This window comes from Monodelphis domestica, chromosome 5 (genome assembly GCF_027887165.1).
Source record: "Monodelphis domestica isolate mMonDom1 chromosome 5, mMonDom1.pri, whole genome shotgun sequence".
Taxonomy (NCBI): domain Eukaryota; kingdom Metazoa; phylum Chordata; class Mammalia; order Didelphimorphia; family Didelphidae; genus Monodelphis; species Monodelphis domestica.
The window spans coordinates 147347949-147373620 of record NC_077231.1 but is presented as its reverse complement, the minus strand read 5'-3'; the positions used below and the strand labels follow the sequence as shown (position 1 = coordinate 147373620).

At 35.5% G+C, this 25672-nt stretch overlaps 1 protein-coding gene across 5 annotated transcripts in view; it reads left to right on the top strand.

The window, feature by feature from the left end:
* The window catches only part of USP6NL (USP6 N-terminal like), a 188410-nt gene that overhangs the window by 93673 nt on the left and 69065 nt on the right, over positions 1–25672 (top strand). For all 5 annotated transcript variants that reach the window (XM_007503947.3, XM_056799438.1, XM_016425389.2 and 2 more), the window contains 3 exons: positions 1290–1357; positions 10739–10821; positions 16160–16199. In XM_007503947.3, coding sequence (XP_007504009.1) covers positions 1290–1357; positions 10739–10821; positions 16160–16199 — 191 coding nt within the window. The remainder of the gene's footprint in view (positions 1–1289; positions 1358–10738; positions 10822–16159; positions 16200–25672) is intronic.

Below are 25672 nucleotides of genomic sequence, written 5' to 3'. Positions count from 1 at the left end.
CATTGACAGGATCACTGACCTTTTAATTTATTGGTTAAATGCTAGCCTAATCAATAAATTGATGTTCTCATCTCACCTCCCAAAAAAGAATTAAGTGAATCAAAACTGGAAATTTAATATTTTATCATGAATGTAATTCTCAGCTTATGTTATTTGCCCATTGTTACGTTGTTTGTTTTTGGTTTCTATGTGAGCTCTATATTTTTAAAATTCATATTATACTTGTGTTGAGATTATTGATGTACCTTTATATTTTTTTTGCTATTACCTATATCAAGTAATCTTTTAAAATCTTATGTCAACATAGTGTGTATATGTGTTTGTAAATACAGTTTGTATGTGTGTCTCTGTGTACACACAGATACCTTCACAGGGTCTTGAACTCTTTATCTTGTGTTTTATTCTATTTTATTTGAAAGGTTCTGGCCATATCACAGCTGGAATATAAAAGTGCCCACTGCTTAGGAAGGAAGTTAATAAATTAGAGAGCATACAAAAGAAGCCAACTAGGATGATGAAAGACTTTGAGTCAATGAAATCAAAATTGTTTGAAGGAGCTGGAATGTACCCAGAGAAAACTTGAGAGATTTGATAATTGTCTTTTGTAGAGCTATCCTTTGGAAGAGAGATTTGCTTTTGTATGGTTGGCTACAAAGGGCACAGTGAGGGTCAATGAGCAGAAGCTGAAAAGAGAAAAATTTAGGCTTGATAGAAAAAAAATGTCCTTAAAAATAGAGCTGATTAAGAATGAAGTAGACTGGCCCCAGAGGTGGTCACTTATCCCTTGTTGGAGGTCAAGATAATTTTGGATTTTGTTCTCATCTTCCCAAATTAGATTCCCAAATAAAAGCAAAGTTGAATTTGATTTCAATTTTTAAACTCCTTAATGCATATATATTTATATACATACATGTGTGTTACATGTACATACATATACACCCATGTGGAGTGTTTATGTGTTTATATATGCATTTATATATATATAACGCAGTGAAACTGGACTTCTCATTTATACTTCTGAGTATTATTTACTGTGTTTCTCTTTTTTTTCCTTCTTGTGAATGCCTTATAATAAGTAATGTGGAAACAAAAAATTGTATTTTATTTCCATGGCACTGATTCTAACCCTAAACTGTTTTATACTGGTTAGCATTTGTTGTAACTTATATTCCTGATATTCTGTTTTGCTATTTAGGTTATAGTATTTTCTTTGTTATCTTTAAATTATTATTGCTAATTCTTCAAGGGAATGTTTATTTTTCTTATCATTATAACATTTCAACTTACAGATTCAGAGCAGGATGCAGCGCTCAAACTTGCCCAAGAACGAGCAGAAATAGTTGCCAAATATGACAGAGTAAGTATTTGTATTTGCTTTTTTTGTGTTTAATTTTATCAAAATGTTAAAAATAGAACTATTTTGGCCTAGAGCAGTAATGGCAAACCTATGGCATGAGTGCCAAAAATGGCACATAGAGTACTCTCTGCGGGCACTCGGCCACCTTCCTCCCTCCTGTCCACCCCCAGAGGCCAGTGGCTCACAGGCAGCAGAGTGCTCCGGCTCTACACTCACTGAGGACATTCTTCACTTTACCTGCTTCTTTGTCCAGCAGCCCAATGGGAGAGCTTTCTTCCTCCCCCCTGCAGGGGAAAGGAAGGGTGGGATGTTACCAGCAAAGGGAGGGGGTGTGGCACACAGTCTCTGTGGGGGATGGACATGGCATTCAGGCTAAGTGGTGGGGATGGAGCCTGGCACTCCATCTCTAAAAGGTTTGCCATCCCTGGCCTAGAGCACTTAAATTATAAGGACAGTTTCTTTCAGAAAAACATTGAGATTATCTCTTTTTTTCTTATGGTTTCTATAAATCATTAGTACAAGACACTAATTATAAAAACTTTCTTCACCAATGTGGATTGACATTTGCTTTCCAGCTTAGTCTCTGAGACCTATTTGGAGACATTGAAAGCTAAAGTGAATTTACTCAGGGCAACATGATAGTACTAGGGGCAAGACTTGAATTTAGGTCTTCTGGACTCAGAACCAGCCTTTTATTGTCTATGCTGTGACTGCCTTTCATACATTGTGCTGTATCCATTTTTTGTTTCAGATATTTGAAAACAAACTTAAGTGCAAGATTTTGCTTCTTTTAAAGTCAGGTTTTTTTGTTTTTTTTTTTTACCTATACATGATTATATAGACAATGATTTATGCAGTCTATTCAATTTCATATACTGTGTATTATCTATACTTATAACATACATCATACACATATACACTTTAAATGAATATGTATACACAATAATGTATAATTCACTAATGTATACATTTCACTAATGTTTTATCTTCTTGCTAATAACCATTATATGCATGCACTAAAATTCATGGTGACTTTCTTGTTTTTTGCATTTCTCTTTGTAATTCTCTTTGGTTCAAACTTGTGTTTTAGTTGCTCTTGGAAAGCTGTTGAGGAATTTAACTCTTCCAGGTAGTCAAATCAGCAAGCATTTTTTAAAGCCAGGTACAGGGTAAGGTTATTAATGAAGATACAAATAGAAAAAATGAAACTATTGATATTTACAGGGAGCTTATGCCTAATGATAGAGTTGTGTACCTTCTCATTTTGGAGAATTACTAAGACTTTAAATAACTTTATAATATTAAGAGGAGAATATTGGTTGTAGATTGCTTGGTGCTTCAGGAATATAGAAGGCAGAGAGCATTTGTTTGCCTTGGTAGTAAACAACTCTCAGGACTGTAAAGGATAATTTTAGCGTTGTGACCTAAACTATATTAATTAATGGTCACCATGGGATATCCCAAGTAAAAAAAAAATACCCAAGTCAGCTTGATATTTATGGTGATTTAATTAATATAGTGGAAAGAAAGTAAGAAGAAGGGAGAAGGAAAGAGTGTAGGATTTCTCCCACCTGGCTTCTGCCAGGGGTGGGGGGAAGATTAGAGGCTCTAGGAAGATATTCGGAGAGTAAAGGAAGAAGGAATCAGCCTGAACTCCAAGAGGGCTCAGCCAAGATGCCTGAACCTGAATTAGCTCAAGGGAAAACTCACTGCCAAAACCTAGACAAGTAGCTGCCACCACACCAAAATGTCAGAACGCTTAGTAAGCTGCCAGCCAGAGCCACCTCTCCGGGAAAAGAGACTGACGAGAGGAAACCCCACGAAAAACCTAGATGATTCTATCTCACTTTCCTGTGTCTCCTCTGCACCAATGATAGCCTAAGCTTGACTTAGGACAGCCCAGGGGTCTGTCAGCTGTTTCTGATTTGTCAATTTCTCTATCAAAGGCCACCCTCTTAAAACTCAATCCTCAAGCATGGTTACAGACATTCCCGATTTTGTTAGACAAAGTAGGGTGGAGTAATGTAAAGTTCCCAAGACATCCCTGATTTTGTTAGAATAAGCATCTTCATTGTTACAAATCAGGAGATAGCTAAATCCAATCTTCACAGGACAGTGGTAGTAGAGATTAATTACAGTGCTAAAAACAAAAAATTAAGCCGCAACTATTAAGTTAGAGTATGTCTCATCACTTAAATTTTCTTCTTTGAGCTCCCTAGGGAAAGAATTCAGCATCTCCTTTGAAAGGTGACTGTCTTAATTATGACACTGTGCTATAATAGGAAAAGCCCTGGATTTTAAGTCAAAGGATCTATTGTCTTCCTCTAAGATACACTACTCAACACCTGTGTGGCATCAGGCAAATTGCTTACCCCTTCTGTGGCTCATTTTCTTCATCTGTTAAAATGAGGGTAGAGTAGATGATTGTTAGAGCTACTTCCAGCTTTAAATCTTATAAATCCTCTGTGTCTCCTTACACAAATCCCCATATTTGCATTGCCTTCCTATTATGAAGATGCCTTATTTATAAAACTAATAACCATTCTGTGTATTCCATTCCAACATTTATTTATCATATAATTTTCACCCATAATGCTTTTGAAACAGGTTTTACTTTATTTTCTAGGGTTTAGTGCTATTAAAGATGACATGTAAATATATTGGAGAAGAATTCTCAAATAAAGTCCAATATTTATAGCCAGTTCACATTTTTAAAACAATATTTTATCACTCCTAATTTAATGTTTAAATTTAGGAGTATAATATTCTTCTTCTTACCCTTGCCTCCTTTATTAGCCGATTCCTGTGAGTGGGGTGGTAGCAAATAGATGTTCAAGGAGGACATGCCTCAAATTCATGTTGAATTAGGAGAGTGCTTGTCCTAGGCATGTGAAGACTTCCTCTGGTGGAATAGGCAAATGAGAACAATTTGTTTCAGCAGCCATGAAGTTGCTGAATCAGGTGCTGTGGAGGACTTAGTTGTTGATTAGACATTAAAGAGACAAGGCTATTGCCATTGTCCTGACTTTTCTCTTGCCACTGGACTTCATTTACTTTGGAAGAGAAAGTGAGGCTGATGACTTTGTGGAACTCTGCCTCAACTTAAATCCAATTCACTCACAAGTCAGAACATCACCCTGTGATGTCATTGGACCTCTGCAAAAATGAAGAATGAACAACAGTTGGCCTTAATCAGAGTCTCAGCAAGTTAGCATATGTCAAACACTAAGGATGTGTTAAGAGCTCAGAGTCAAAAATGAAATAGACCCTGTCTTTGAGGAGTAGAGATTCTAACAGAAAAGTAAGTCTTTTAAAATCATAAGATAATATAAAACACATTACAAATTTTAAAACACTCCTTACATTTTGTCCATCAGTAAGCATTTATTAAATGTTCTTTCTTTCTTTCTTTCTTTCTTTCTTTCTTTCTTTCTTTCTTTCTTTCTTTCTTTCTTTCTTTCTTCCTTCCTTCCTTCCTTCCTTCCTTCCTTCCTTCCTTCCTTCCTTCCTTCCTTCCTTCCTTCCTTCCTTCCTTCCTTCCTTCCTTCCTTCCTTCCTTCCTTCCTTCCTTCCTTCCTTCCTTCCTTCCTTCCTTCCTTCCTTCCTTTCTTCCTTTCTTCCTTTCTTCCTTCCTATTTATTTTTTTGCTAGGCACTATGTTAAGTACTACGGCTACAAAGAAAGGTATAATCCTTGCTCTCAAAAGAGTATATACTGTCTAATGGGAGAGCCACCATACAAACAAATTATATAGAGGATAAGTTGAAGATAATCAAGGGAGAAGGCACTAGAATTAAAGGAAATTGGGGAAAACTTTATGGAGAAATTTAAATTTTGGATCTTGAAGGAGGAAGAAATGAGGGAAAGCATAGTAGTTATGAAGGGCAGTCAGAGAAAAATGACTGGTTAATGAAGGTTATAGGTTTTATTTGTGTAACAGCAAAGAGAGCATTGTCAGTGGTTGAAAAGTAAATGGTAGGGGCAACTAGGTGGTTCATTGGATTGAGAGCCAGGCCTAAAGACAGAGGTCCTGGGTTCAAATTTGGCCTCAGACACTTCCTAGCTGTGTGACCGTGGGCAAGTAATTTTAACTCCCATTTGCCTTTGCCACTCTTCTACTTTAGAACCAATACACTGTAGGTAAAGGTTATTTAAAGAGAAAGGAAAGGAAACTAAATGTCAATGAGGAAGATAGAGTAAGAAGCTTGGAAAGGAAGGGACTAGGGCAGAAAGATCTTTTAATATTAAATAAGATTTTGTATTTGATCAGTGATAAGTTGGCATTGGAATTTATTGAATAGGTACATGACAGAGACCTCTGCTTTTACAGCTATATAGAAGGTAAACTGAAGTTGAGAGAGAGTTATAACAGACAGAATAACCAGAAATTTATTTCTATACTCTGTGCATGGTGATGAAAGCCTATTTTAGGGTGGTGTCAGTGTCTGAGAAGAGAAGGGAGCACATATGAGAATAGTTATTAAAGTGAAATTCACAAGTCTAGTAACAGATTGGATACACAAGGTAAGAGAGAGTTGTGGATGATATTTAGATTGTGAGCCTGAGTGACAGAGAGGATGATGGTACCCCTCACAAGTAATAGGGAAGTTTAGAAGAAGGGAGGATTGAGGAGGAAAGATATGTTGACTCTTAAGATTCCTCTAGGGACAGTTTTGGTGAACCTTTTTGAAAGTGCATGCCCAAATGGCAACTTCAAGCTGCCTGTGAGTTCCCTGCATTACTTCAGACAGTGGAGGAAGGAAGTACTTGCATTGGGTGGCTGGACATGCAAAAAATGTCATTGGACACTGTGGAGAGGGAGAACGAAGCAGTCCCCTCCATGCTACTAAAGTGCATGTGACACGCCTTCACCAACACAGCTCTAAGATATTCAGTTTGAGATGTCCAGTAGGTATTTGGAGATAAGAAATAGGAGGCTTACAGAGAGATACTACTGGATAACTAAATCTGAAAATTATTAACACAGAAATGATCATTGAATTCATGAAAAGTTGGTGAAATCCCCAAATGAAATAGAATAGATCTTAGGAGATTTCCGGGTAAACATGGTAGCAGGCTAGATGCAGGACTCTTCCTTTCCTCACCACCTACCGATATAGACTACCTGAAAAGGCCCAAAAAACCTAATTCATATGAAAGAAGGGACTCTACAGTAAGGCGCAGCATTGAAGGTACATGGGATTTGGTCATTTCCATACTATAGGGGGGTGAAAAAGCTTCCACCAAAACGCAAGCTGATCTACCCTCCTGCACCCCGCTTATGGAGCCAGAGTCAGAGCCAGTGCACGCTAGAATTGGTGAGTGAGAGGCACCTCTAGGTCCTTTGCAGCTGACTAAGACCACCAAATACCGACTTCTGAGAGAAGCTAGACCTGAAACTCCAGCAGGCTGAAGAGTTCAGGCTTTGGACACCCATGGGAAGATAGCACAGAGAAGGGCAGCAAACAGTAGAAGCTGCAGAGACTGAAGAGTTGGCCTCAGGCAAAAACCCAGCTCCTTAGCTCCATACATAGAAAGCCTGCCCTCCTCTCTCAGATTTCTGACTGGAAAGGAAGGAAAAACCACCATAGTGATGGCAAACAGTGCCCAGGAACAACTTCCCAACACCAAGAAAAACAACAACAAGAAGGTGTTGACCCTGGATAATTTTTACAGAGGAAAAATCCAGACTACAGAGGAAATAGCAGAAGATGGAATACAAATAAATGCATCACAACTTCCCCCCAAAATGGAAATTGACCAGAAGCTCTTGAAGAATTTAAATTGGAGCTTATCAAAAAGATGGGAGCCTTCTGGCAAGAAAAGTGGGAAATAGTCCAAAAAGAAAATAACAGTTTAAAGGATAAGAACTCCCAATTGGAAAAACAGCTGGAAGCCACAAAAAGCAGGATAGACTAAACCGAAAAGGAAAACCAAAGGTTATAGTGGAAAACCAGTCCTTAAAGACAAAAATTAGGCAATTGGAAGCCAATGATCTTGCAAAAACAGCAAGAATTAATAAAGCAAATCAAAAGACTGACAAAATAGAAGAAAACATAAAATATCTCACTGACAAAATGACAGATCAGGAAAACAGACCACAAAGAAACAATTTGAGAATCATTGGTCTACCTGAAAAGCCAGAAATAAACAGAAATATTGACATCTACAAGAAATTATTTAAGAAAACTGCCCTGACATTCTTGAATAAGGGGGAAAAATAGACATTGAAAGAGTTCATAGAACACCCTCTGCACTAAATCCTGAAAAGACAACTCTCAGGAATGTAATTGCCAAATTCAAGAGCTTCCAAGCTAAGGAGAAAATTTTACAAGAAGCCAAAAAGAGACAATTCAGATATCAAGGAGCACCAATCAAGATTACACAAGATCTGGCAGCTTCCACACTAAAGGACCGCAAGGCTTGGAATATGATATTCAGGAAAGCAAGAGAATTGGATCTTCAACCAAAGATCATCTACTGACCAAAACTGACTATATAAAGCATGGGCATTCAACAAAATGGAAGATTTCCATATGAAATAGAATAGAAGGAAAATTAAAGAGTTCTCCTGTGGAATATGCAAAGGCATGACTGCCATGAAGATCCTGCAAAGGAGACCAAGTAGAAGTAGTCAGATAGGTTGGAGGAGAACCAAGATAGAGTATTATCATGAAAACCTAGAGAAAAGAAAGTTATCAGGGAAAAGTTGGTGGTCAACAGTGTTAAGGGTTTTGACAGTGTCAAAGGCTTTCAAGAAGGTTAAAGATTTAAATAGTATTATTAGATTTGGCAATTAAATAACTTTGGAGAGAGAAATTTCTGTTGAATGATGAAGTTAGAAGTCAAGTTTTTAGAGAGTGATAAAAAGAAAGATGAGTGAAGAGGTGGTTGAAAAAAGTATCTGGGAGATGTGAGCTGAGGAGGAGGGAGAAGAGAAAGCTCTGCTATTTTTGTTGATAATATTTATTAATAAAAATGGTTTTTAAGTGATAAGCAGATTATAAATTCTTATGCTGCTGGCATTATTGTTTTGAGAGAAAATAAGATTTCTCATATATATAGATGTAGATATAGATATAGATAAAAGTAACTCCTAAATTATATTTGTATATATACACAAACATATATGTGTATGTAATTTAGTAGTCGGTTGTTTGTTTTTTTAAAGTGGATAGCATACCAGGCTTGAAGTCAATAAGACTCATTTTCCTAAATTAAAAATCTCATCTCAGACAATAGTTGTGTGACCCTGGGCAAATCACTTAACCCTGTTTGTCCAGTTTCCTCATTAATTAAATGACCTGGAGAAGAAAATGCCAAACCATTCAAATATCTTTTTTAGGAAAGTCCCAAATTGGGTCACAGAGAGTCCAGTATGACTGAAATAATTTAACATCATGAGTGATATTTATAAGAATCCATATTAACGCTGGACTTTCTAACACTCTACATATTCCAGAACTATAAAAGAACAAATTTAGGCCACCAAAGATTAGGAATACATTTTTTCACAGTTAAGAAGAGTAGTTCCATTAAAACTGATTGTATGGCATTACAGTAATACTATATATCTTGTTATTTTCATGTTGTCTCCTCCAGTACAATGTTAGAAAAGTGATTTAAGAGTGGATTACAGGTTTTGTCAGGTCCTGCAAAATAGAATGGATTTTAAAAAGAGTACCAAGATACAGACTGTATCTGAGTGATATTAGAGGACCAGCCTAGCTAGCTATGTACTACTTGACTCTCACCTCTGCCTCTTAACTTTCCTGAAGACTCATTTCCAAGACTTATCTTCTATTGGAAGCCTTTCCCAATCTTACCAGCTCCTAGTATGTTTCCTACACAGATTTACTCTTCTCTGCATATATCTTCTATGTACTTATTTATTGTCATGCTGTCTCCTCCACTAGAGTTTGAATTCTTTGAGTGTAGATCTTATTTTTTCATTTCTTTGTATCCCAAGCAGTTAGCTCTGTGCCTGTAATGTAGTCATAGTTAAAGGATGCTTGTTCAACCACTGACTAGAAAACCTCATCACTAAAAGGTTGAATATTCAGTGGTTGGTATTTTTGGCAGTTCATGAAGACTGTTAACTAAGGCACAGATATTCTTATCTTGATTAATGGATAAAATATACTCCCATCAGGTTCATTAATATATTGCAGAAACAATATTAAAGTTGTCTTGCATGTAGTAGGCAGTTAATTCACAGAACTACTTAATTAAAATAAGATGAAATTATTAAGATATTTTGAATTCCAAACCCACTGCCCTTACACCATACCATGTGGAACAGTAGAAAGAACATTAAACTTTCCGGTCAGAAGGCATGGGTTTTAAATTCTAGCTCTGATACTTACTAGCTATATGACCTTGGGCAAGTCATTTAAGTTCCCTGAGTCTCATTTTCATCATCTATAAGATGGAACTGAGCAATACATAATTCCCAGAGTTAAGGAAATTACTCTGTAAATCTTAAAGCATTATATAAATGTGAATTATCATTATGAACAGTAGTTTTAATTCATGACTAAAACAAACCCTGTTTTAGGTTTTTCAAGACCCTTTAAATCTAAAAATTTCTTTACATTTTTGGAATAATTTTAACTTTTTGTTATTCTAAACTTGACATATACCAACAAACACAAGTACTTCCATATACCAAATATCAATCCAAACTAAAAGTTTAGGTTAAATTTAATTTTAGACATTAATTTGGATGATGGGATTTTTTGCCACAAACTTCCAGAGTTGTCTAATACAGCAGTATCTTTATAAAACAACCCTGCAACTTTGCATATTTGAACAAAATTTGTATTTTGAGAAGGTTTTTTTTTTCCTTAGGATTCTCAGTGATGTCCTAGATTTTCTTATTTCTAATGTACTTCTTAGCAAGAGGTGGATTTGCAAAATTGTTTACTGATCCTCAGTATCTTGGTTCAAGAGCCATGGAAATTGAGATTTTTTTTTTTAGCTTGGAAAATGATTTTTATAAAAGATAATTTCTTAATGAATAAGGTGGGTTATGTTTCTTATTTTCAACTGTTACTGTTGTCATTAGGAGTAGTAGTTCACGTAAAGCATGTAGATTTATGGTTACTTGAGTAAGTATATCTGTATAACGAAAAGACAATTGGCAATGAAGTCAGAAAGACCTAGGCTGATAGTTACTAGCTGTATCCCTGTAGTGGCACATCATTTGACTTTTTGAGCCTTCTCAACTGTAATATCCATTGTACATAATTTTTGGTATCATATACTTCACCATGCTCTTGTGCAGAAAGTACTTGATAAAATATAAAACACTAGAAAATAATATGCTATCAAAATGTAGTTACTCATTATATAAGCATTCACTCTTTCCTCTCCTCTTAGGGTCGTGAAGGTGCAGAAATTGAACCTTGGGAAGATGCTGATTACCTCGTTTACAAAGTCACAGACAGATTTGGCTTTTTACAGTGAGTTACATAGATTTAACATAGCTACTTAGTAAGAGTATTTTTATTCAATTATTGTGAGTATTGATTTGACTTATTTTTAAGGTGACATGAAAATAACAATGTTCTGAATAACTTCTAAATGTTCCTTTATAGTATATTTCATTTATTGAGGTCCCAAGATTTTTACCCCCTTTGCTGCTGTCAGGAGTAACTATATTTTATATGTCTTTTGTTGACAAAAGTATATATGGATGATGAGTATTACTAATACTTCAAAATGAAATAAAATTAGTAACATTGCATTTTTAAATATTATATATTTTGTACATTGTAAAATAATTAAGTTTTGCTGTTAACTGTTATGTGTATGAAAAGTTAATGAACATTGTAAAGAACTACTTTAAACTACCTCATATGCTCATTAAGGAAAAGCTAGCTAAAGATTTATTATATATATATAGGGGGTTCTGGTACAAACAATCTACACTGTTGTTAGGGATTCAGAATTTATAGGATGGGCAGTAGGTAGTTTAGTGGATCGAGAGCCAAGTCTAGACAGGAGGTCTTAGGTTCAAATTGGCCTCAAACATTTCCTAGTTATGTGATCTTCGGCAAGTCACTTAAACCCAATTGCCTAGCCCTTACTGCTCCTCTGCTTTGGAACCAATATTTAGTAATAAATAAAAATAAAAATTATAGGTAAATGTGTTGTTGGGATCTTTTTGAGGGGGAGAAGGAAGAGAATGCTTTTGATTATTTCTACTCATTTTCATTTGACTTTTAGTGGAATTGAGATTTGATAGAAATTTATTTGACCACTTTTCTTTTTTCTTTTAGTTTTAATTGTTGTTTTGCTTTATTGCTAATAAATGTTTTGAACTTTGAAAGGATATGTGCTTTAAAACAGTCAATGCCTAGGCTGACAAAATTGGGCATTTTAAAAGATTAATAGAATTTTTCTGTTATTCTTTTAGTATAAGAAAGAAGTACATTAACCCTAAAGTATGGAGTAGCTAGTTTGTTCATTGAGTAGAGAAACCAGGCCTGCAGATGGGAAGTTCTGGGTTTAAATGTGACCTCAGATAGTTCCTAGCTGTGGAACTTTGGGCAGGTCACTAAAACCCAAATTACCTTACCCTTACTTCTCTTCTGCCTTGGATCTGATACTTAGTATCAATTCTGATATGGAAAGTAAGGTTTAAAAAAGAAACACTGAAATATGTGTATCTGAATATCTCACCAATGCTAGAATTGTTGCTTTACCTTAAGCACATTTCAGAAAGTAGCGCTCAGAAAGTAGGCAACAAAAATTAAAATAATAAAGCAAAGAAATGCATTTAAATCTAGAAATGTTAGATATTTCATTAAATTTCTTTAAAGTCAACTATTGATTTTTGTATAATTGCTAAATTCAAGTAAAATTTTCTCTGGAAGTGACTTCATAGTCAGGATTATACTGCCTTCCCCACACAAAGACACAATTATGTGAAACTTATTCACTTGGTCTTGGGAATTTAGATGTTGCTCCTGGCCATTTCTTGGCAAAAAGACTATAAATAGTTCCCTTGCTATGTTGGTTTATTGCTCTTCCAAACTGTTAGAGTACTGTCTGTTATAGTTTTTGATTGGAAGGGAAAGAATATCTCATGTACAGATATCATTAAAATAGCAAGTTTTTCCTAATGATCTCATTTAGAAATGATTTTCCCTTTTACCCTGAATAGTTCTCCTTACATCTGTATATTTTCTATGAATTTACCTTATTCTGTTTGGATTATCATTACATGTATATATAGATATGTGCATGTATTTGTGTGTTTATATAAAATATATGTGCATATGTGCATATACATGGTTCTGTGAGGCTCTAGAGACTAATCATTGTATCTTTCTCAATTCCTAGAGCAATATTCCACCAGAAACAAGTATTTAATAAATGTATCTTGAATTGAATTACTTGGGGTGAGGGTAATGTAATATTGTTTACTCAGTAATACTGAGCCAACATTATTTGCCTGTTATAATATTGTTTGCTTAGTTCTTATTGAGGCTTTTTTTCATAGATATATCCCAAACTTAAATTATCCCACACTATAGGCCAAGATATAGTAGTACATAGCTAGTTTGGTTCACCAACAAACCACAAAATGAATATTTACGCAATGAAACCAGATGGACTTGTTGATAAAATAGAAGAGCCTTTGTATGGTGCTAAGGAACGAGGATGTTTGCTTTAGATCTATGCACTGTTGAAGGAGTTTTACTTAGGGAATAGAGAGATGTCTTAAGTATCTCATGTGCTCATTCATAGAATATAGTCTCATTCAAATCAACAAAAGATGCTAAGTCTTTATTGAACTATAGATAGTGCTTTTAGCATAATAGATTGAGTTAAAAGATGGGAGAAGGAAAGCAAGAGGAAAAAAGGAAAATATTTTAAAGTGAAATTAAACCTAAAAGGGAAAATTTATCAGTAATATTTAAAGTAAAAATTTCCATCAATTTTTAAAACAATTTAATAAAAATATGTTTATATAATTCTAATAGCCAACTTGAGTAGACCAAACCTACAATTTGTGAAAGAGATTGACAAGTATGTTAAATGCTAAGGCAAAATTATTTCATGATTCTAGGTCCTCAGAGCCTTCTCTGTTGAAATTATTGATTTAAATTTCACAAAGCATTGTCGACATGCTAACACTTGTATTTTAAGATCTAAATTGAAAGAATATGATGGTCCTCATGAATTACAGAAATACATCATCTGAGCTAATCAGAAAGTAAAGATAATGAATGAAACAAACCAAATACTTCTCTTATAACACAGTCTAAAAGGTAAAACCATAGAACGTGATTTGGAATTTTATTTTCAACTCATATAATAGTTATCTTCTCTCTCTTTTTAAAAAAATAAACCCTTACCTTCCATTTTAGAATAAATACTGGGTATTGGTTCTGAGGCAGAGGAGGAGTGTTAAGGGCTATGTAATGGGGGGTTAAGTGACTTGCTCAGGGTCACACAACTAGGAAGTATCTGAGGTCAGATTTGAACCCAGGACCTCCCATCTCTGGGCCTGGCTCTCAATCCACTGAGCCACCCAGCTTTCCCCTATTTATCTTCTCTTGATAAATTTAATGCAGCCATTTTATTGCTTGACTTAAAGCAGAGGTTCTTAACTTTTTTGTGTGTCCCGGACTTTTGGCAAAGCCTGTAGATACCTTTCTCAGAATAATGCCTTAAAATGCTTAAAATTGCAAAGGAAACCAATTCTATCTAAATATAATTATAAAAATACTTTAAAAAATTACTTCATGGCCTGGGAAGGCTCTGTGACTTTTTAAATGTGATTTTGTGGTGTTTTTTTTTGTTTCATACCTCCATCCTCAGATCTGCTTCTAAACTCCCTCCCCCCCAACTCAAAGAAAAATAAAACATTCAAGTAGAACTATTTAAAAAAAAGTTTATGGGCTGTAGGTTAAGAATGCTCTAAAAAGGATGGTGTATAATTGTTATGGTTATGGAGCAAAAATTTCATCTCTACTATAAATCAGTTGATCAGTAAGCATTTATTCTGTACCTTTTTTGTGTCAGGCATATTGAGTAGAATAGACATGTCTACTAGTTCTGGTTATGAAAACATCTAATTGTAGCTCTATATCACTTGTATATGTGTAGGTGTACAATTATAAGAAATATAATGGTGTTTTTGAACATAAAATTGTATCTCATTAATACTGTAGGAAATTAAATTTAGGTTTTTATGCTAATATGAGAATTCTGTAGTAATATTGTGCTCACTGATTTAAAGATATTATAATTTAAGTCAAAAATGACTTTTAGTAGTCTGGAAGAGAGGATTATAGACTTCATTGCAAAGACTTGATTATAAAAACACCATGAAGGAAGATGATGGAATGCTGCTTGCCAGTGGGGGATGGGCTAGAACCTGTAGCTGAGAAAAGCAGCTGGACAGTTTAAATCTTGGTTCTTTCCTCTTCTGACAAGGAGGAGAGAAGAACATCACTCAAGAGCTCAACCTGTTAAGGTCCTTCAATTAGCTGATGTGAATCAGAACATAGCCATTATCTCTTTATTAATGGATAGAGATTTTTTTTTCCTGTGAGGAACAAAAGAGACTATTCACTCAAGAAGATCTTCAACTGACATCTTGTATAACTAACTGTATATCCCTCTAGATCAGGAATCCAACAGCCTGACTTTACATCTCTCCAGGAGGACTTGAGCCATCAATTCTTGAGTAGGAATTTAGGATAAAATAGTAGTTAGGGATTTCCTATTTTTTCCCTCTACCCATATACCCTAATTTCCTTATATTTTTAAAGAATAAATAGTTAAATACTATTTATAATAATTAATAATATATAATATAATCTATAATAATAAATAATAAAATAAAATAAAAATAGTTAAAGTCAAAGAGGGAGAAGGATACATCTTCTTCCTTTCCATTTAATGTTCTAGGGGAGATCAGGACAATCATCTATTAGGGGAGGAAACCAGAAACCAAAGACTGAAGGGGAACTTTCTTTTTTACTCCCCAGCTCTGGATTTTTGGTCATACCTCTTCTCTTCCCTTGTGTAGCTCTGCTGGGGGGTGGGGTGGGGGGTGGAGGGGAATAGTGCCTTCCTCTATCTTTCCCCTCTCTTACTCAAACAATTATAAATTGGTTCCTGACTCTCCAGAACAGTAGTTTTATTTACAAAGAGGTAGAAAAAGTGAAAATGGAAAAAGGTAGCTAAATAGACAGGTTTTGGCAAGCCCATTAACCTTTCTCTGGTGAAGTGAGGCTCAGCCCCACAAGGGCTTCCCCATGTCCAGTGGTGTCTTCAATTAGAGTTCCACCAATTCAGCCTCCTCCAAAGTCAAAGCAGGAATCTCTGGATCCAGTCTCTCCAGAAGCTAGGAAAGGAAAGCCAGCTACTCATCCACTCAAGACAAACTCCTTCAAAGGAAAAGAATGAAGGCCAAGTCCCAAGGTGAAGTCCTCCAGCACCAAAGTCTAAAGGAGAAGATCCAGGAACAGTCCAAAAGCCAAGGTCGAAGGTCCAAGGCTTTCTCAACAAGAAGTTCAGGACTTTTTATAGTCCTTTTTCCACTTCACTTCTGTCCCTTCCTCCACTTTATGGGAATCGATTTCCGTCTTTAAATTTGTCTAGCACTGTCCAGGGACAGGGCTGTGGCCTCTGGAGTTATCACTCACTTTAGTAAGTGACTTGTGAATTCTCTTAGTGTGAAGTAGGGGTACTTAAGTTTTTGACTGATTAATTTAAAAATCACTGATTGATAGACAAAGAAAGTTTCATTCACTCTTCACAATATTTTCTCTCCCACAGTGAAGAGGAACTTCCATACCACAATGCAGCAGTAGAAAGGGTAAGTTATACTCTTTATTTATTTATGGTTTTTATCCAGCACCTTTGAAAACTTTCCCCTTATAATGCATAAAGTAATCAAATCCATTACCCTGAATTTAAAGACATCTATAGCATTTAGCCTTAATTATATCATCTGTCAATTCAGTTGGAAGTGAACAGTCCTTGAAAGATGTTATAAGAGTTTAATATGAAATTACTTCAATTGTTGTGTTCTATTTATCTATGAATCTCATAAAATGGAATATATTATATATATTTTTAAATATTGACAGTTTACTCCTATAGTAGTTTAGGTAACTGAATTGAAATGAATTTTTAAATTCAAGGATACAAGGAAGGGGGAAGAATTATTCTTTATGATGATAGACAAAACATAACATTTTCTCCCATGGATTGAAGTAAGCCAATTTTTTGTTCGTTGAAGGAATATCAAAATGTGTCCCTTATGAATTCTGTCAAAAGTTAGACCTTTGCAAGACTCTGAAAAGTTAGCATACAAATTTGAGGTCACCTTTTCAACTTCAAATAACCCACCATTATTGAATATGTGGAAACTCTTCTCTCTGTCTCTCTCTCTCTCTCTCTCTCTCTCTCTCTCTCTTTTTTTCTGGTCAATCTTATGTACCCTGAACAAATGGAAATGGTTTTGTGATCAGAAATGATAATATAAATGCATTATTAAAGGAACTTAGATTATATTACCAAATAACTCTAGTGAGATATGAGCTTCCCTACTCATTCTCTTCTCTCTTATTTGCATCACAGTCATGTCTCATTTTCTGCTTTTTCTTTATTCTAGTTACTGTCTACAAATCATTCTCTCCTTTTGAGAGAGAATTTCCCTCTGCTGGGGAAATGAGCTCTTTTTCATTTAGTTTTTGATGGACAGCTCTTTCAGTACATATTTTTAAATTAATTTCTCTGAGTAGTGGAAAGTATTTAACTATGGGTAAGAGCAGAACTTCTACAAATCAACAGATGGAAACTTAATAAGAATGTGGTGATAGAAAAGTAGGCTGTTAAATTCCATTTTGTTGCCGAGTTGTTGAGGGTCTGTCATTAGTTTACATTTAGTATTTAAGTAAAGTGAACTCCAAGTAGCTAATATGGGAAAAGAGACAGAGTTCTAGGCACTGGGACCAAAGAGAATAAGAAATCGAAAGAATCTGTTCTTCTCATCTTGTTGGCTTTCTCCTGACCAATCTGAGTTGTTGGAATATCATTTTAACTTGGTTCAAAGACAGGGTCTCATTGCTAGAAAGGAAAACTATTTGAAATGGTTGCTGTAGTTAGCAGGTAATTTTGTATAATTTACTCATGGAAAAATCAAGTATTTGAAAATTGCCCATCAGTTTTGAAAAATAGACTATTTGATATATGTATTTTTCTCTGTGTGTACACAAATATGCACATACAGAGGAACTCCCCAAATTTATGTGGAAGTCAAATTTTCTTCTACAACAGCTATTGGGAACTTTTCTGAGATGAAATGAGTGAATGAAAATCCACTTAGTATTATAAGCCAATTAAGAAAACAAAGATAATCCCTGCCTTCAAGGAACTCACATTCTAATGGGGAAGTGGATGCCAGGGAGAAAGACTTTTTGTAAGGAAAAGGTTGGTATATGGCTCCACAGTAAGTAGATTAGTAAGGATGTCAAAAAAGATGGCTGTAGGGCATAAGAAGTGAAGTAAAGCACAGTTGAGGCATGATTTAAATAGTGAGCCAGATAAGATATTCAACCATTCAAGAGGGTGCAGTGTTTCAAGGATGAAAAGGTTAAAATGTCCAGGACATTATTTTTGGAACCTAGCTGAAAAGCCCTCTCATCAGCCAGTATAGTCTTCACAAAGCCAAAACACTAAAAGGTTATATTTTATTTTGTGAGAGAAATTGTGCAAGCCTTCATTAGTAACCTTTCTTCAAATACACAGTTCTGATACACTTCAGTATTTCCCCCCCCTAACATATAGGAGAACAGAAAAAAGAAATTCAACTAAGTTTAAGTTTATATATTAAAAGACAGGATCAATCCTACAGTAAAGTAGGGAGTCACTGCTCCCAAGGCACAAGATGAAATGGGTTGATCCTGAAGCAGTGGAATGAGTTGAATTATTTCTGTGGATTTTTCTAACCCAATAATTTTACAAATATTTCTAAATATGATAAAATCTGTGGAAGTTGTAGCCTTCATATTTATTACCAATATGTATTTTTCAAAATGTGTTTGAAATAGATATGCCATATTAGAATGGAAAAGGTAGTGCATTTACAGTTAAAGAGCCTGGGTTTTGTAAGAGAAGAAAGTCAAATTCAGCATGCAAAAGAGCAGCCCAAGCTGGGGAGGAGGAAGGAAGACAGAAAATTCCAAGAAGGAACAGGAGAGATGAAAAGATTCAAAGGAAGTTACTTCACTTCTCTTTGAGAACTTCTCAAGGGTGGTTGGTCTAAGAGAAATCTCTGAAGCAGAAAGACCTTCTGGGCATTTGACCATCTCTCTGTGAACTCAAACCCCTTGGATCCAGCTGATGAGAAAAGGAGTGGATAGGTCTTTGATTATAAAGCCATCCATCCAGAGAAGATTTTCCTCTCTATAGCCTAAAGTCTGTCCTTGAACTTTGTACTACAACCTGGGTAGATAAAACTCAAGACAGCTCTCACAACTGACCTAGGAGGGTCAGGCTGCCTGCCTGCCCCTTCAGGATTTGGGGAGGGGGTGTTAGCCTTAGGGATCTCCTACTTCCCACTTTCCACTTCCTTATCCAACAATCCTATTTACCCTATCTTGTGTATATCCCTTTAGAATAAATAGTTATTCCTTAAATCAAGTCCCTGCCTCATAATATCCAGGGAGAGAGGCCTGAAGCTTGGGGATGAGAGCTATACTTTCTCCTCAAGGAAGAAGAATCAGTTTCAGTCCTTGACTTTACATTCAACCCAGCCTCTGAAGAGATATACTCTAATTCTGAAGACAACTAATGCTGGTTTTACTAAGGAAAGAGAGGGGAGGAACAATCTATCCCCCCACTCTCCACCTTCTTGCTCCATTCAATATCTCTCACTCTAACATCAAAGTAAACATAATGGGTGGCTCCATTTCCCCATCCATTACAGCTTGAATCTTGGTCTACTTCTTTGGAAATAATGTAATTTTATTAAGTGATACTATCTTTTTAGCCTCAGATTCTACCTCTATAAATTGAGGGTAGATGATTTGCCATGATGAGCCCAGAGAACTTAAGATGAAAAATACTGCCTTTTGCAGAAAATATTGTGGACTTATAATGGCAGAATGAGACATGGTTTTGGACATGGCCAATGTGGGAATTTTTTCTGTTCAACTCTTTTTTCCTTTATTTTTTTTAACTGTTCAGTTGGAGTTTGAGAAGTAGAACTAATAAAGATATGTAAAATAAATTAATAGATTAAAATGAAAGCATTAGACTAGATGACCTCTAAAGTCCCTTGTAGGTCTAAAATAATATGATTCTGTATTCTATCCGAGAAAGTAAATATTTGCTTAGAGAAGCAAAATGAGAATCTAGTTATTAGAGTTTTAATATGGGATGATGTAAATAACACTGGATTAGGGTTACAAGAGTCTGCATTCTAATCCTCATGTAATTAAATTCATTTCACTTCATTAAATATATATCAAGAGCCTACTATGTACCAGGCACTGTGATAATCACTAAAGATATAAACAAGAAAAAGAGATACAATTTCTACACTCAAGGAGTTACAATTTAATAGGATAGACCACACAGAAAATGAAGCTGGGGTGGGGGTGGGGACCCCTCTGTGTATATCTTGTTCTGTGGAGTTCAGACCAAGTTGAGCTGAAGGTAGAAAGTGGAGTGAGCTACAAAGTCCTAAGTTCTACCATCTCTAAAAGAAAGCTTTGGGTGAAGTTGAGTGTTCCAATTTCCAGCCCTCCAAACAGAGGAGAGATGAAGCTGAAGGAGTTCCAAGGTACTCAGTATTCAAGGTTGAGTTAAGTATCATGATGAAATTTCTGGTGATCAGTTTATGCTGAGAGGAGTATCTTAGTCATGGAATTCCACCCAAGCAGAACTGGAGATGGAAAAGAGCTAAGCATGAATTTAAGGCTCTTCTCTACTTCATACTTCTGAATTTTTTTTTGTGTTTTTTTTTTAAACCCTTACCTTCTGAAGGCAGATGAGTGGTAAGGGCTAGGCAATGGGGGTGTCAAGTGACTTGCCCAGGGTCACACAGCTGGGAAGTGTCTGAGGCCAGATTTGAACCTAGGACCTCCCATCTCTAGGCCTGGCTTTCAATCCACTGAGCTGCCCCCTCTTTTTTTTTTTTTTTAAATGGGCACGCCAACTTCCTCGATACCTAGCCTAAATACAACCAATACCTACCACTCTCCATTTTTGGAGTCATGATCAAATCATCTGTACCATTGATCTTGGAAGGTCTCTGCCAGTCTCTTCCCCTATGATACCATACTATGTATTCAACTTTTTTCAACCAAAATGTTCTTCTGTGAACTCCAGCTCTCTGTATATGTTATCCTCTTAGAAGGCAGTCTCCTTGAGGACAGGGACCCTTTTGCTTTTGTACCCTTAATGTTTGTCATATTGTTAGTGTGAGATTTAAAATGGTTGAGGTCTTAAACTGTAGTGATTAAAATAGTGGAAGATATAAATTGTGATAGATATAAATTGTGATAGATATAAGAGAGGGTGAGTAAATTTGACCGCAGAAATATGTTTCACTACAGTGTCTTGGGTTTTAAAATCAAATATAAGGTGGTCGCCAGGGAAATATTCCCAATTATTCAAATACCCAAGTCAATTGGGTTTTATAGAGATTTCAATTAACAATACAATGAGTAATCAAAGAAAGAGAGAGAGAGTAAGAAAGGAATAAGTATGAAGGGCCTCAAGCCAATATGGCCTAGACCTGAGTCTTAAAAGAGAAATCAGTCAGTTTTTTAACACTCACCACAAGGTCTGACTAAACAAGGATTTTAGAGACACCAGGCCAGCGTCCTTCCTCAAAGAGTCTTCCAGCCAGAGATTGTTTCAAAGGGCCTCTCTCTCAAGAGCCTCCAGAGCTCCTACCCCAGAGGGACAGAGGAGCTTCTCAAGGAGCTCTCCTCCAGAATGAGCATCAGAAATCGAGATCCCCTTCTCTTCTCTGAGTTCTTATTTTTAAGGGCAAAATCTCCTGTCACCTCCCCCACGTCCTTACATCTACCAATCACTGTAGATGTTTCTAAAGACCGCCCATTTTGAATTCATAGCTGAGTAGTTTAAATCTCTTTAGTAAGTCAGGAAAAAATGCTGCTGTGTTGACAAATTTCATTAGAAAAAAACTCTGAATAAGTTATCATCCTTTTAGGTTTAAGTAGTTTACAAGTTGCTCCACCTTTATGGGTACTTAGTATCCCATTGTATCAATTCTAAAACAGTCATGACTCAAAGAACTTCCTGTCCCTTTCCATAAGCATGGATCAAAGCACTTTAATTGTTCAGCAAGGAGCCCTCTGTCCCAAAGCAGTCTTAAGTAGGGTGGAATAGGGATACTCCCAAGGCAAGGAGCCTTCACATTCAAGTAGAATTCTCACTATCTGCTAGGGAATTCTTCCAAATAGAAGATTTCCCAATGGGGAAATTTCCAACATTCATAAGTCTGAGAAATTTTAAGGTTTACAATCCCCCCTGATGATCATGGGAGACTAGTCTCCCCATTGATCAATTAACATAATCAGTTTTGTAATTCAAAATGCACTTCTAACTATAGATATACACGATATTCAATTTTCTAAGAGAAATTAGAATAGTGAGAGAGGAAATAGAAAAGAAAAGAAAAGAAAAGAAAAGAAAAGAAAAGAAAAGAAAAGAAAAGAAAAGAAAAGAAAGCAAAACCAATGTTTTGCTAGGCGCATTGACAGAAAGCCAAATTAGGGGCAGTCCCTTTTGGCATGAATGTGTACATTTACAATAAATGTTCAATCAAAGTTCAGTTCAATCAATCATAAACAAAGTTCATTCTTGATCTTCTTGATGAAGTGTAAGTTTTCCGGCATCTTTCTGCAACAGTTCATTCTCTGGATATAAAAGTTTCAAGCTTCTTTCTTGAAGATCTTTTCTCGAACAAAATCAAAATCTTGAATGTTTATAAAAGTATAATCTTAAACAAAAAATCAAAATTCTTGGATTTTTATAAAAATACAATCTCAAACAAAAAATTCAAAATTCAAAAATTCTTAGATTTTAAATTAAAATACAATCCCCCCTGAAGTAGGCGTTAAAAAACATCAAGTTTTAGCTCAGAATGCAATGTTCAGTTATGGGGGTGTATGAATCAATTATCAAAAGAAGAGAAAAATAATCAAAAACATAAGGAAAAATTCAAAACAGGCCCTTGTATAGGTCCAATATAAAGTAATTTCTATCCCACAAGTCTGTAGGACAGAATGCAGTAATATGTCATTTAGCCATTTGCAGCCAAGACTACAGGAAGTTGCCATAATATAAGAAGAAAAGAATTAGAATTCTATTTTGATAGGGAAGCGTCATTCCCTCGTCTGATTTTTTTTTTTGGTCATTCTCAGGGATATAGGGAGCCAGCATGATAAGTCAAACTTTGTACTTGTATGAGTACTTCGTAAAGAGTGTAGATACAAGGAAGTCCTACGACTTAACATATGTCAAGCGTCGCAACCTCGAGTCTCACATTAGTATTTCATGTGTGCTCTTTTTGGCACTATTCAGGTTAAGTCTGTGCTCCTTATTTTCATCCCAATTTCTGGAATCAGACACAAACATTAATCACAGTCCTATAATATTTTATCAATAAATGGCAGGTTCCCATAGTTTAAAGCTTTTAGGTATATATTAGGCACATAATAAGCATCTGATTTTTTAAATTAATCAATTCATTCATCCTAGTTACCATTATCTGAAAACTCTAGTTTATCAGTGCTCTTCTTAAAATATGTGACCCAGAACTGAATATCATCTTTCTTCTTATGTAGCCCAAGACTGAACGAGCTTGTTCAGCTTCCATGTAACACTATCGTCAGAGATAAATCCAGTATTTCAACATTTTTGTCTTCAAAGTAAATAAAGATAACCTTTGCCTTTATTTAAGTCCATGGACCTGGATTCTAATCTCAGTTTGGCTATACCTAAACTATTTAAGATTCAGAAGTATCTTAATCTCTTTGGGCTTCAGTTTCCTCATCCAAGAATATTTTGCTCATTGTTATCATAATAATTGAGTCAGACAAGATGATCTCTAAGGACTTTTTCAGCTCTAAGGTATGGGAATATAAAGAATTTAGAAATGCCTGTGAGATAAATTCGCAATTCAAATTAACCTTACTGCCTACTATAATCCTTGGAGCTATTTAGGAAAAACTGCTGTCTAACCATGTTTCTCTGATATCCTACTTTTTTGCTTGAACCCTTTGAAATGTACTTATCCCAAACCTAGGTTATATGTCAAGCTTTTCCCATATCACTTTTCTTTTCTCTCACAGATTTTTAAAACTGAATAGTTATAGACAGTTCTTGTTGAATTTGTGTAAAACTTTAATAAAGAAATTCATATTCCCCCTAAAAAACAACCACAAATTAACTTTGTGTTCTCTCTTGCTTTCTGCTCTTGCCCTTTCTCTCTTTCTCTCTGCTCTTGCTTCTTAAGTTGGTGCTCTGTAGCTTCCCATCTCTCCCCCATAAAAAAAACAAAAACCCTTCATGTGAAAGCAGAAGAAGGAATGTAAGGAGAGGCTGCTATCATCAGACTGAGGAATAAAGGGGGAAGAGGGAGATTGATGAGACATCTGGGCTGTTCCACCTACCTGTGCAAATGTCTGATTCATATATGTCTGTCTTCCATCTGGCTTTCACCTGTCCCAGGCTCCCACATGTTGCCCATCATCTCCTGTCTGATCATGGTCCTGGGCGACTGGAGAGATGGTGTGCCCCCAACAAAAATAGGTAATTTAGAAGAGGGAAGGATTTGAAGAGCAGATAAGTTCTGTTTTTGACATTTTTAGTTTAAGATGCTGCTTAGACTTGCTGATGAAGACATTAATCAGGCAGTTGGTGATGTGGGACTGGAGCTTAGGAGAAAGATATGGACTAAATAAATAGATTTAGAATTCATTTACATAGAAATTAAAATTGATCCTGTGTGAGGCTGAGATAACCAAGAGTGAAAATGTAGAGAGAAGTGAAGAAGAATCTGTCCCCAAGACAGAACCATAATAGACACTAGTATTCAGATGGTTATATCTGATGTTGAAACAGGAGGTACTATCTTTATATGTGTCATTAAACACTTCTGAGGTGCATGGCCCTGGGCAAGTCACTTAACTTCCATTGCTTAACCTTACCACTGTTCTTCCTTAGAACCAAAGCATAGTATTCTTTCTATGATGGGGGGGAGAGAAAGACAGACAGACAGACAGATAGACAGACACTGCTATAGGTGGTATCTAGGTGAACTAGGAGAAAATATCCAGAAGGAGATGGAGTGGTTATCAATATCAAAACCTACAGAAAGGTCAAGAAGGATGAGAACTGGGAAACAGCCATCTGATTTAGCAATTAATATTATGGATATTTTTTGAGAGAGCAGTTTCAGTAAAATAGTTGGTTATTATTCCTTGCACCATATTGAAGTTGACCTACCAAAATTATTTCTAGAGTAAAGAAATGAAATTCTCTGTTCTTTACTTTGATCTTTGTAACTTTAAACCAAAGAAGGTTGGACATTGTATCTCATTCAAACTTTATAACTTTGTATCTTCTTTGGATCTACTTTGATATTTGTAGCTTTAAACTGGTATCCACAGGGGAGGACAATAAAAACTGTTAGAAAATATATTTCATGATCTAAAACCATTGCAACTAGGAAAAGAAACTGTCTATTTGAGTTTAAAATAAACAAACCTTTAAAATCAAATATCTTTGTTAAAGTCTTAAATCCATGATATCTTGGTATCGAAATCATACAAATATATAAGACTGAGAGTCAGTTTGCAATGGATATGAACAAGAAATTCTCAAAAGAAAAAAATAACAAATATTAAAAAAAATTCTCCAGATCTTTAATAATAAGAAAAATACACTCTCCAAAACAATTGAACACAAAACTCCAATGAAGTTTCTCCTCACACCCAGAAAATTGGCAATGATGACAAAAGATGGGAATAGCTCATTTTGAGCATATGGAAATATAAACACATTAATATACTGGGAGTATAGATATGAAGTAGTCAGTTAAAAAAATATATTAAACACTCTCTGCTAGGCACTGTGGTACATTCAGGTCATACAAAGGAAAGCAAAAACATGATCTCTGTCTAAAAGGAGCTTACGTTCTAATGGAGGAGAGAATATATGACACCTGTGTACATAGATAATATATACACTATAAATGGGTGGTAATCCCAATGGGAAGGCACTAATAGGAAAGGGAATAAACAT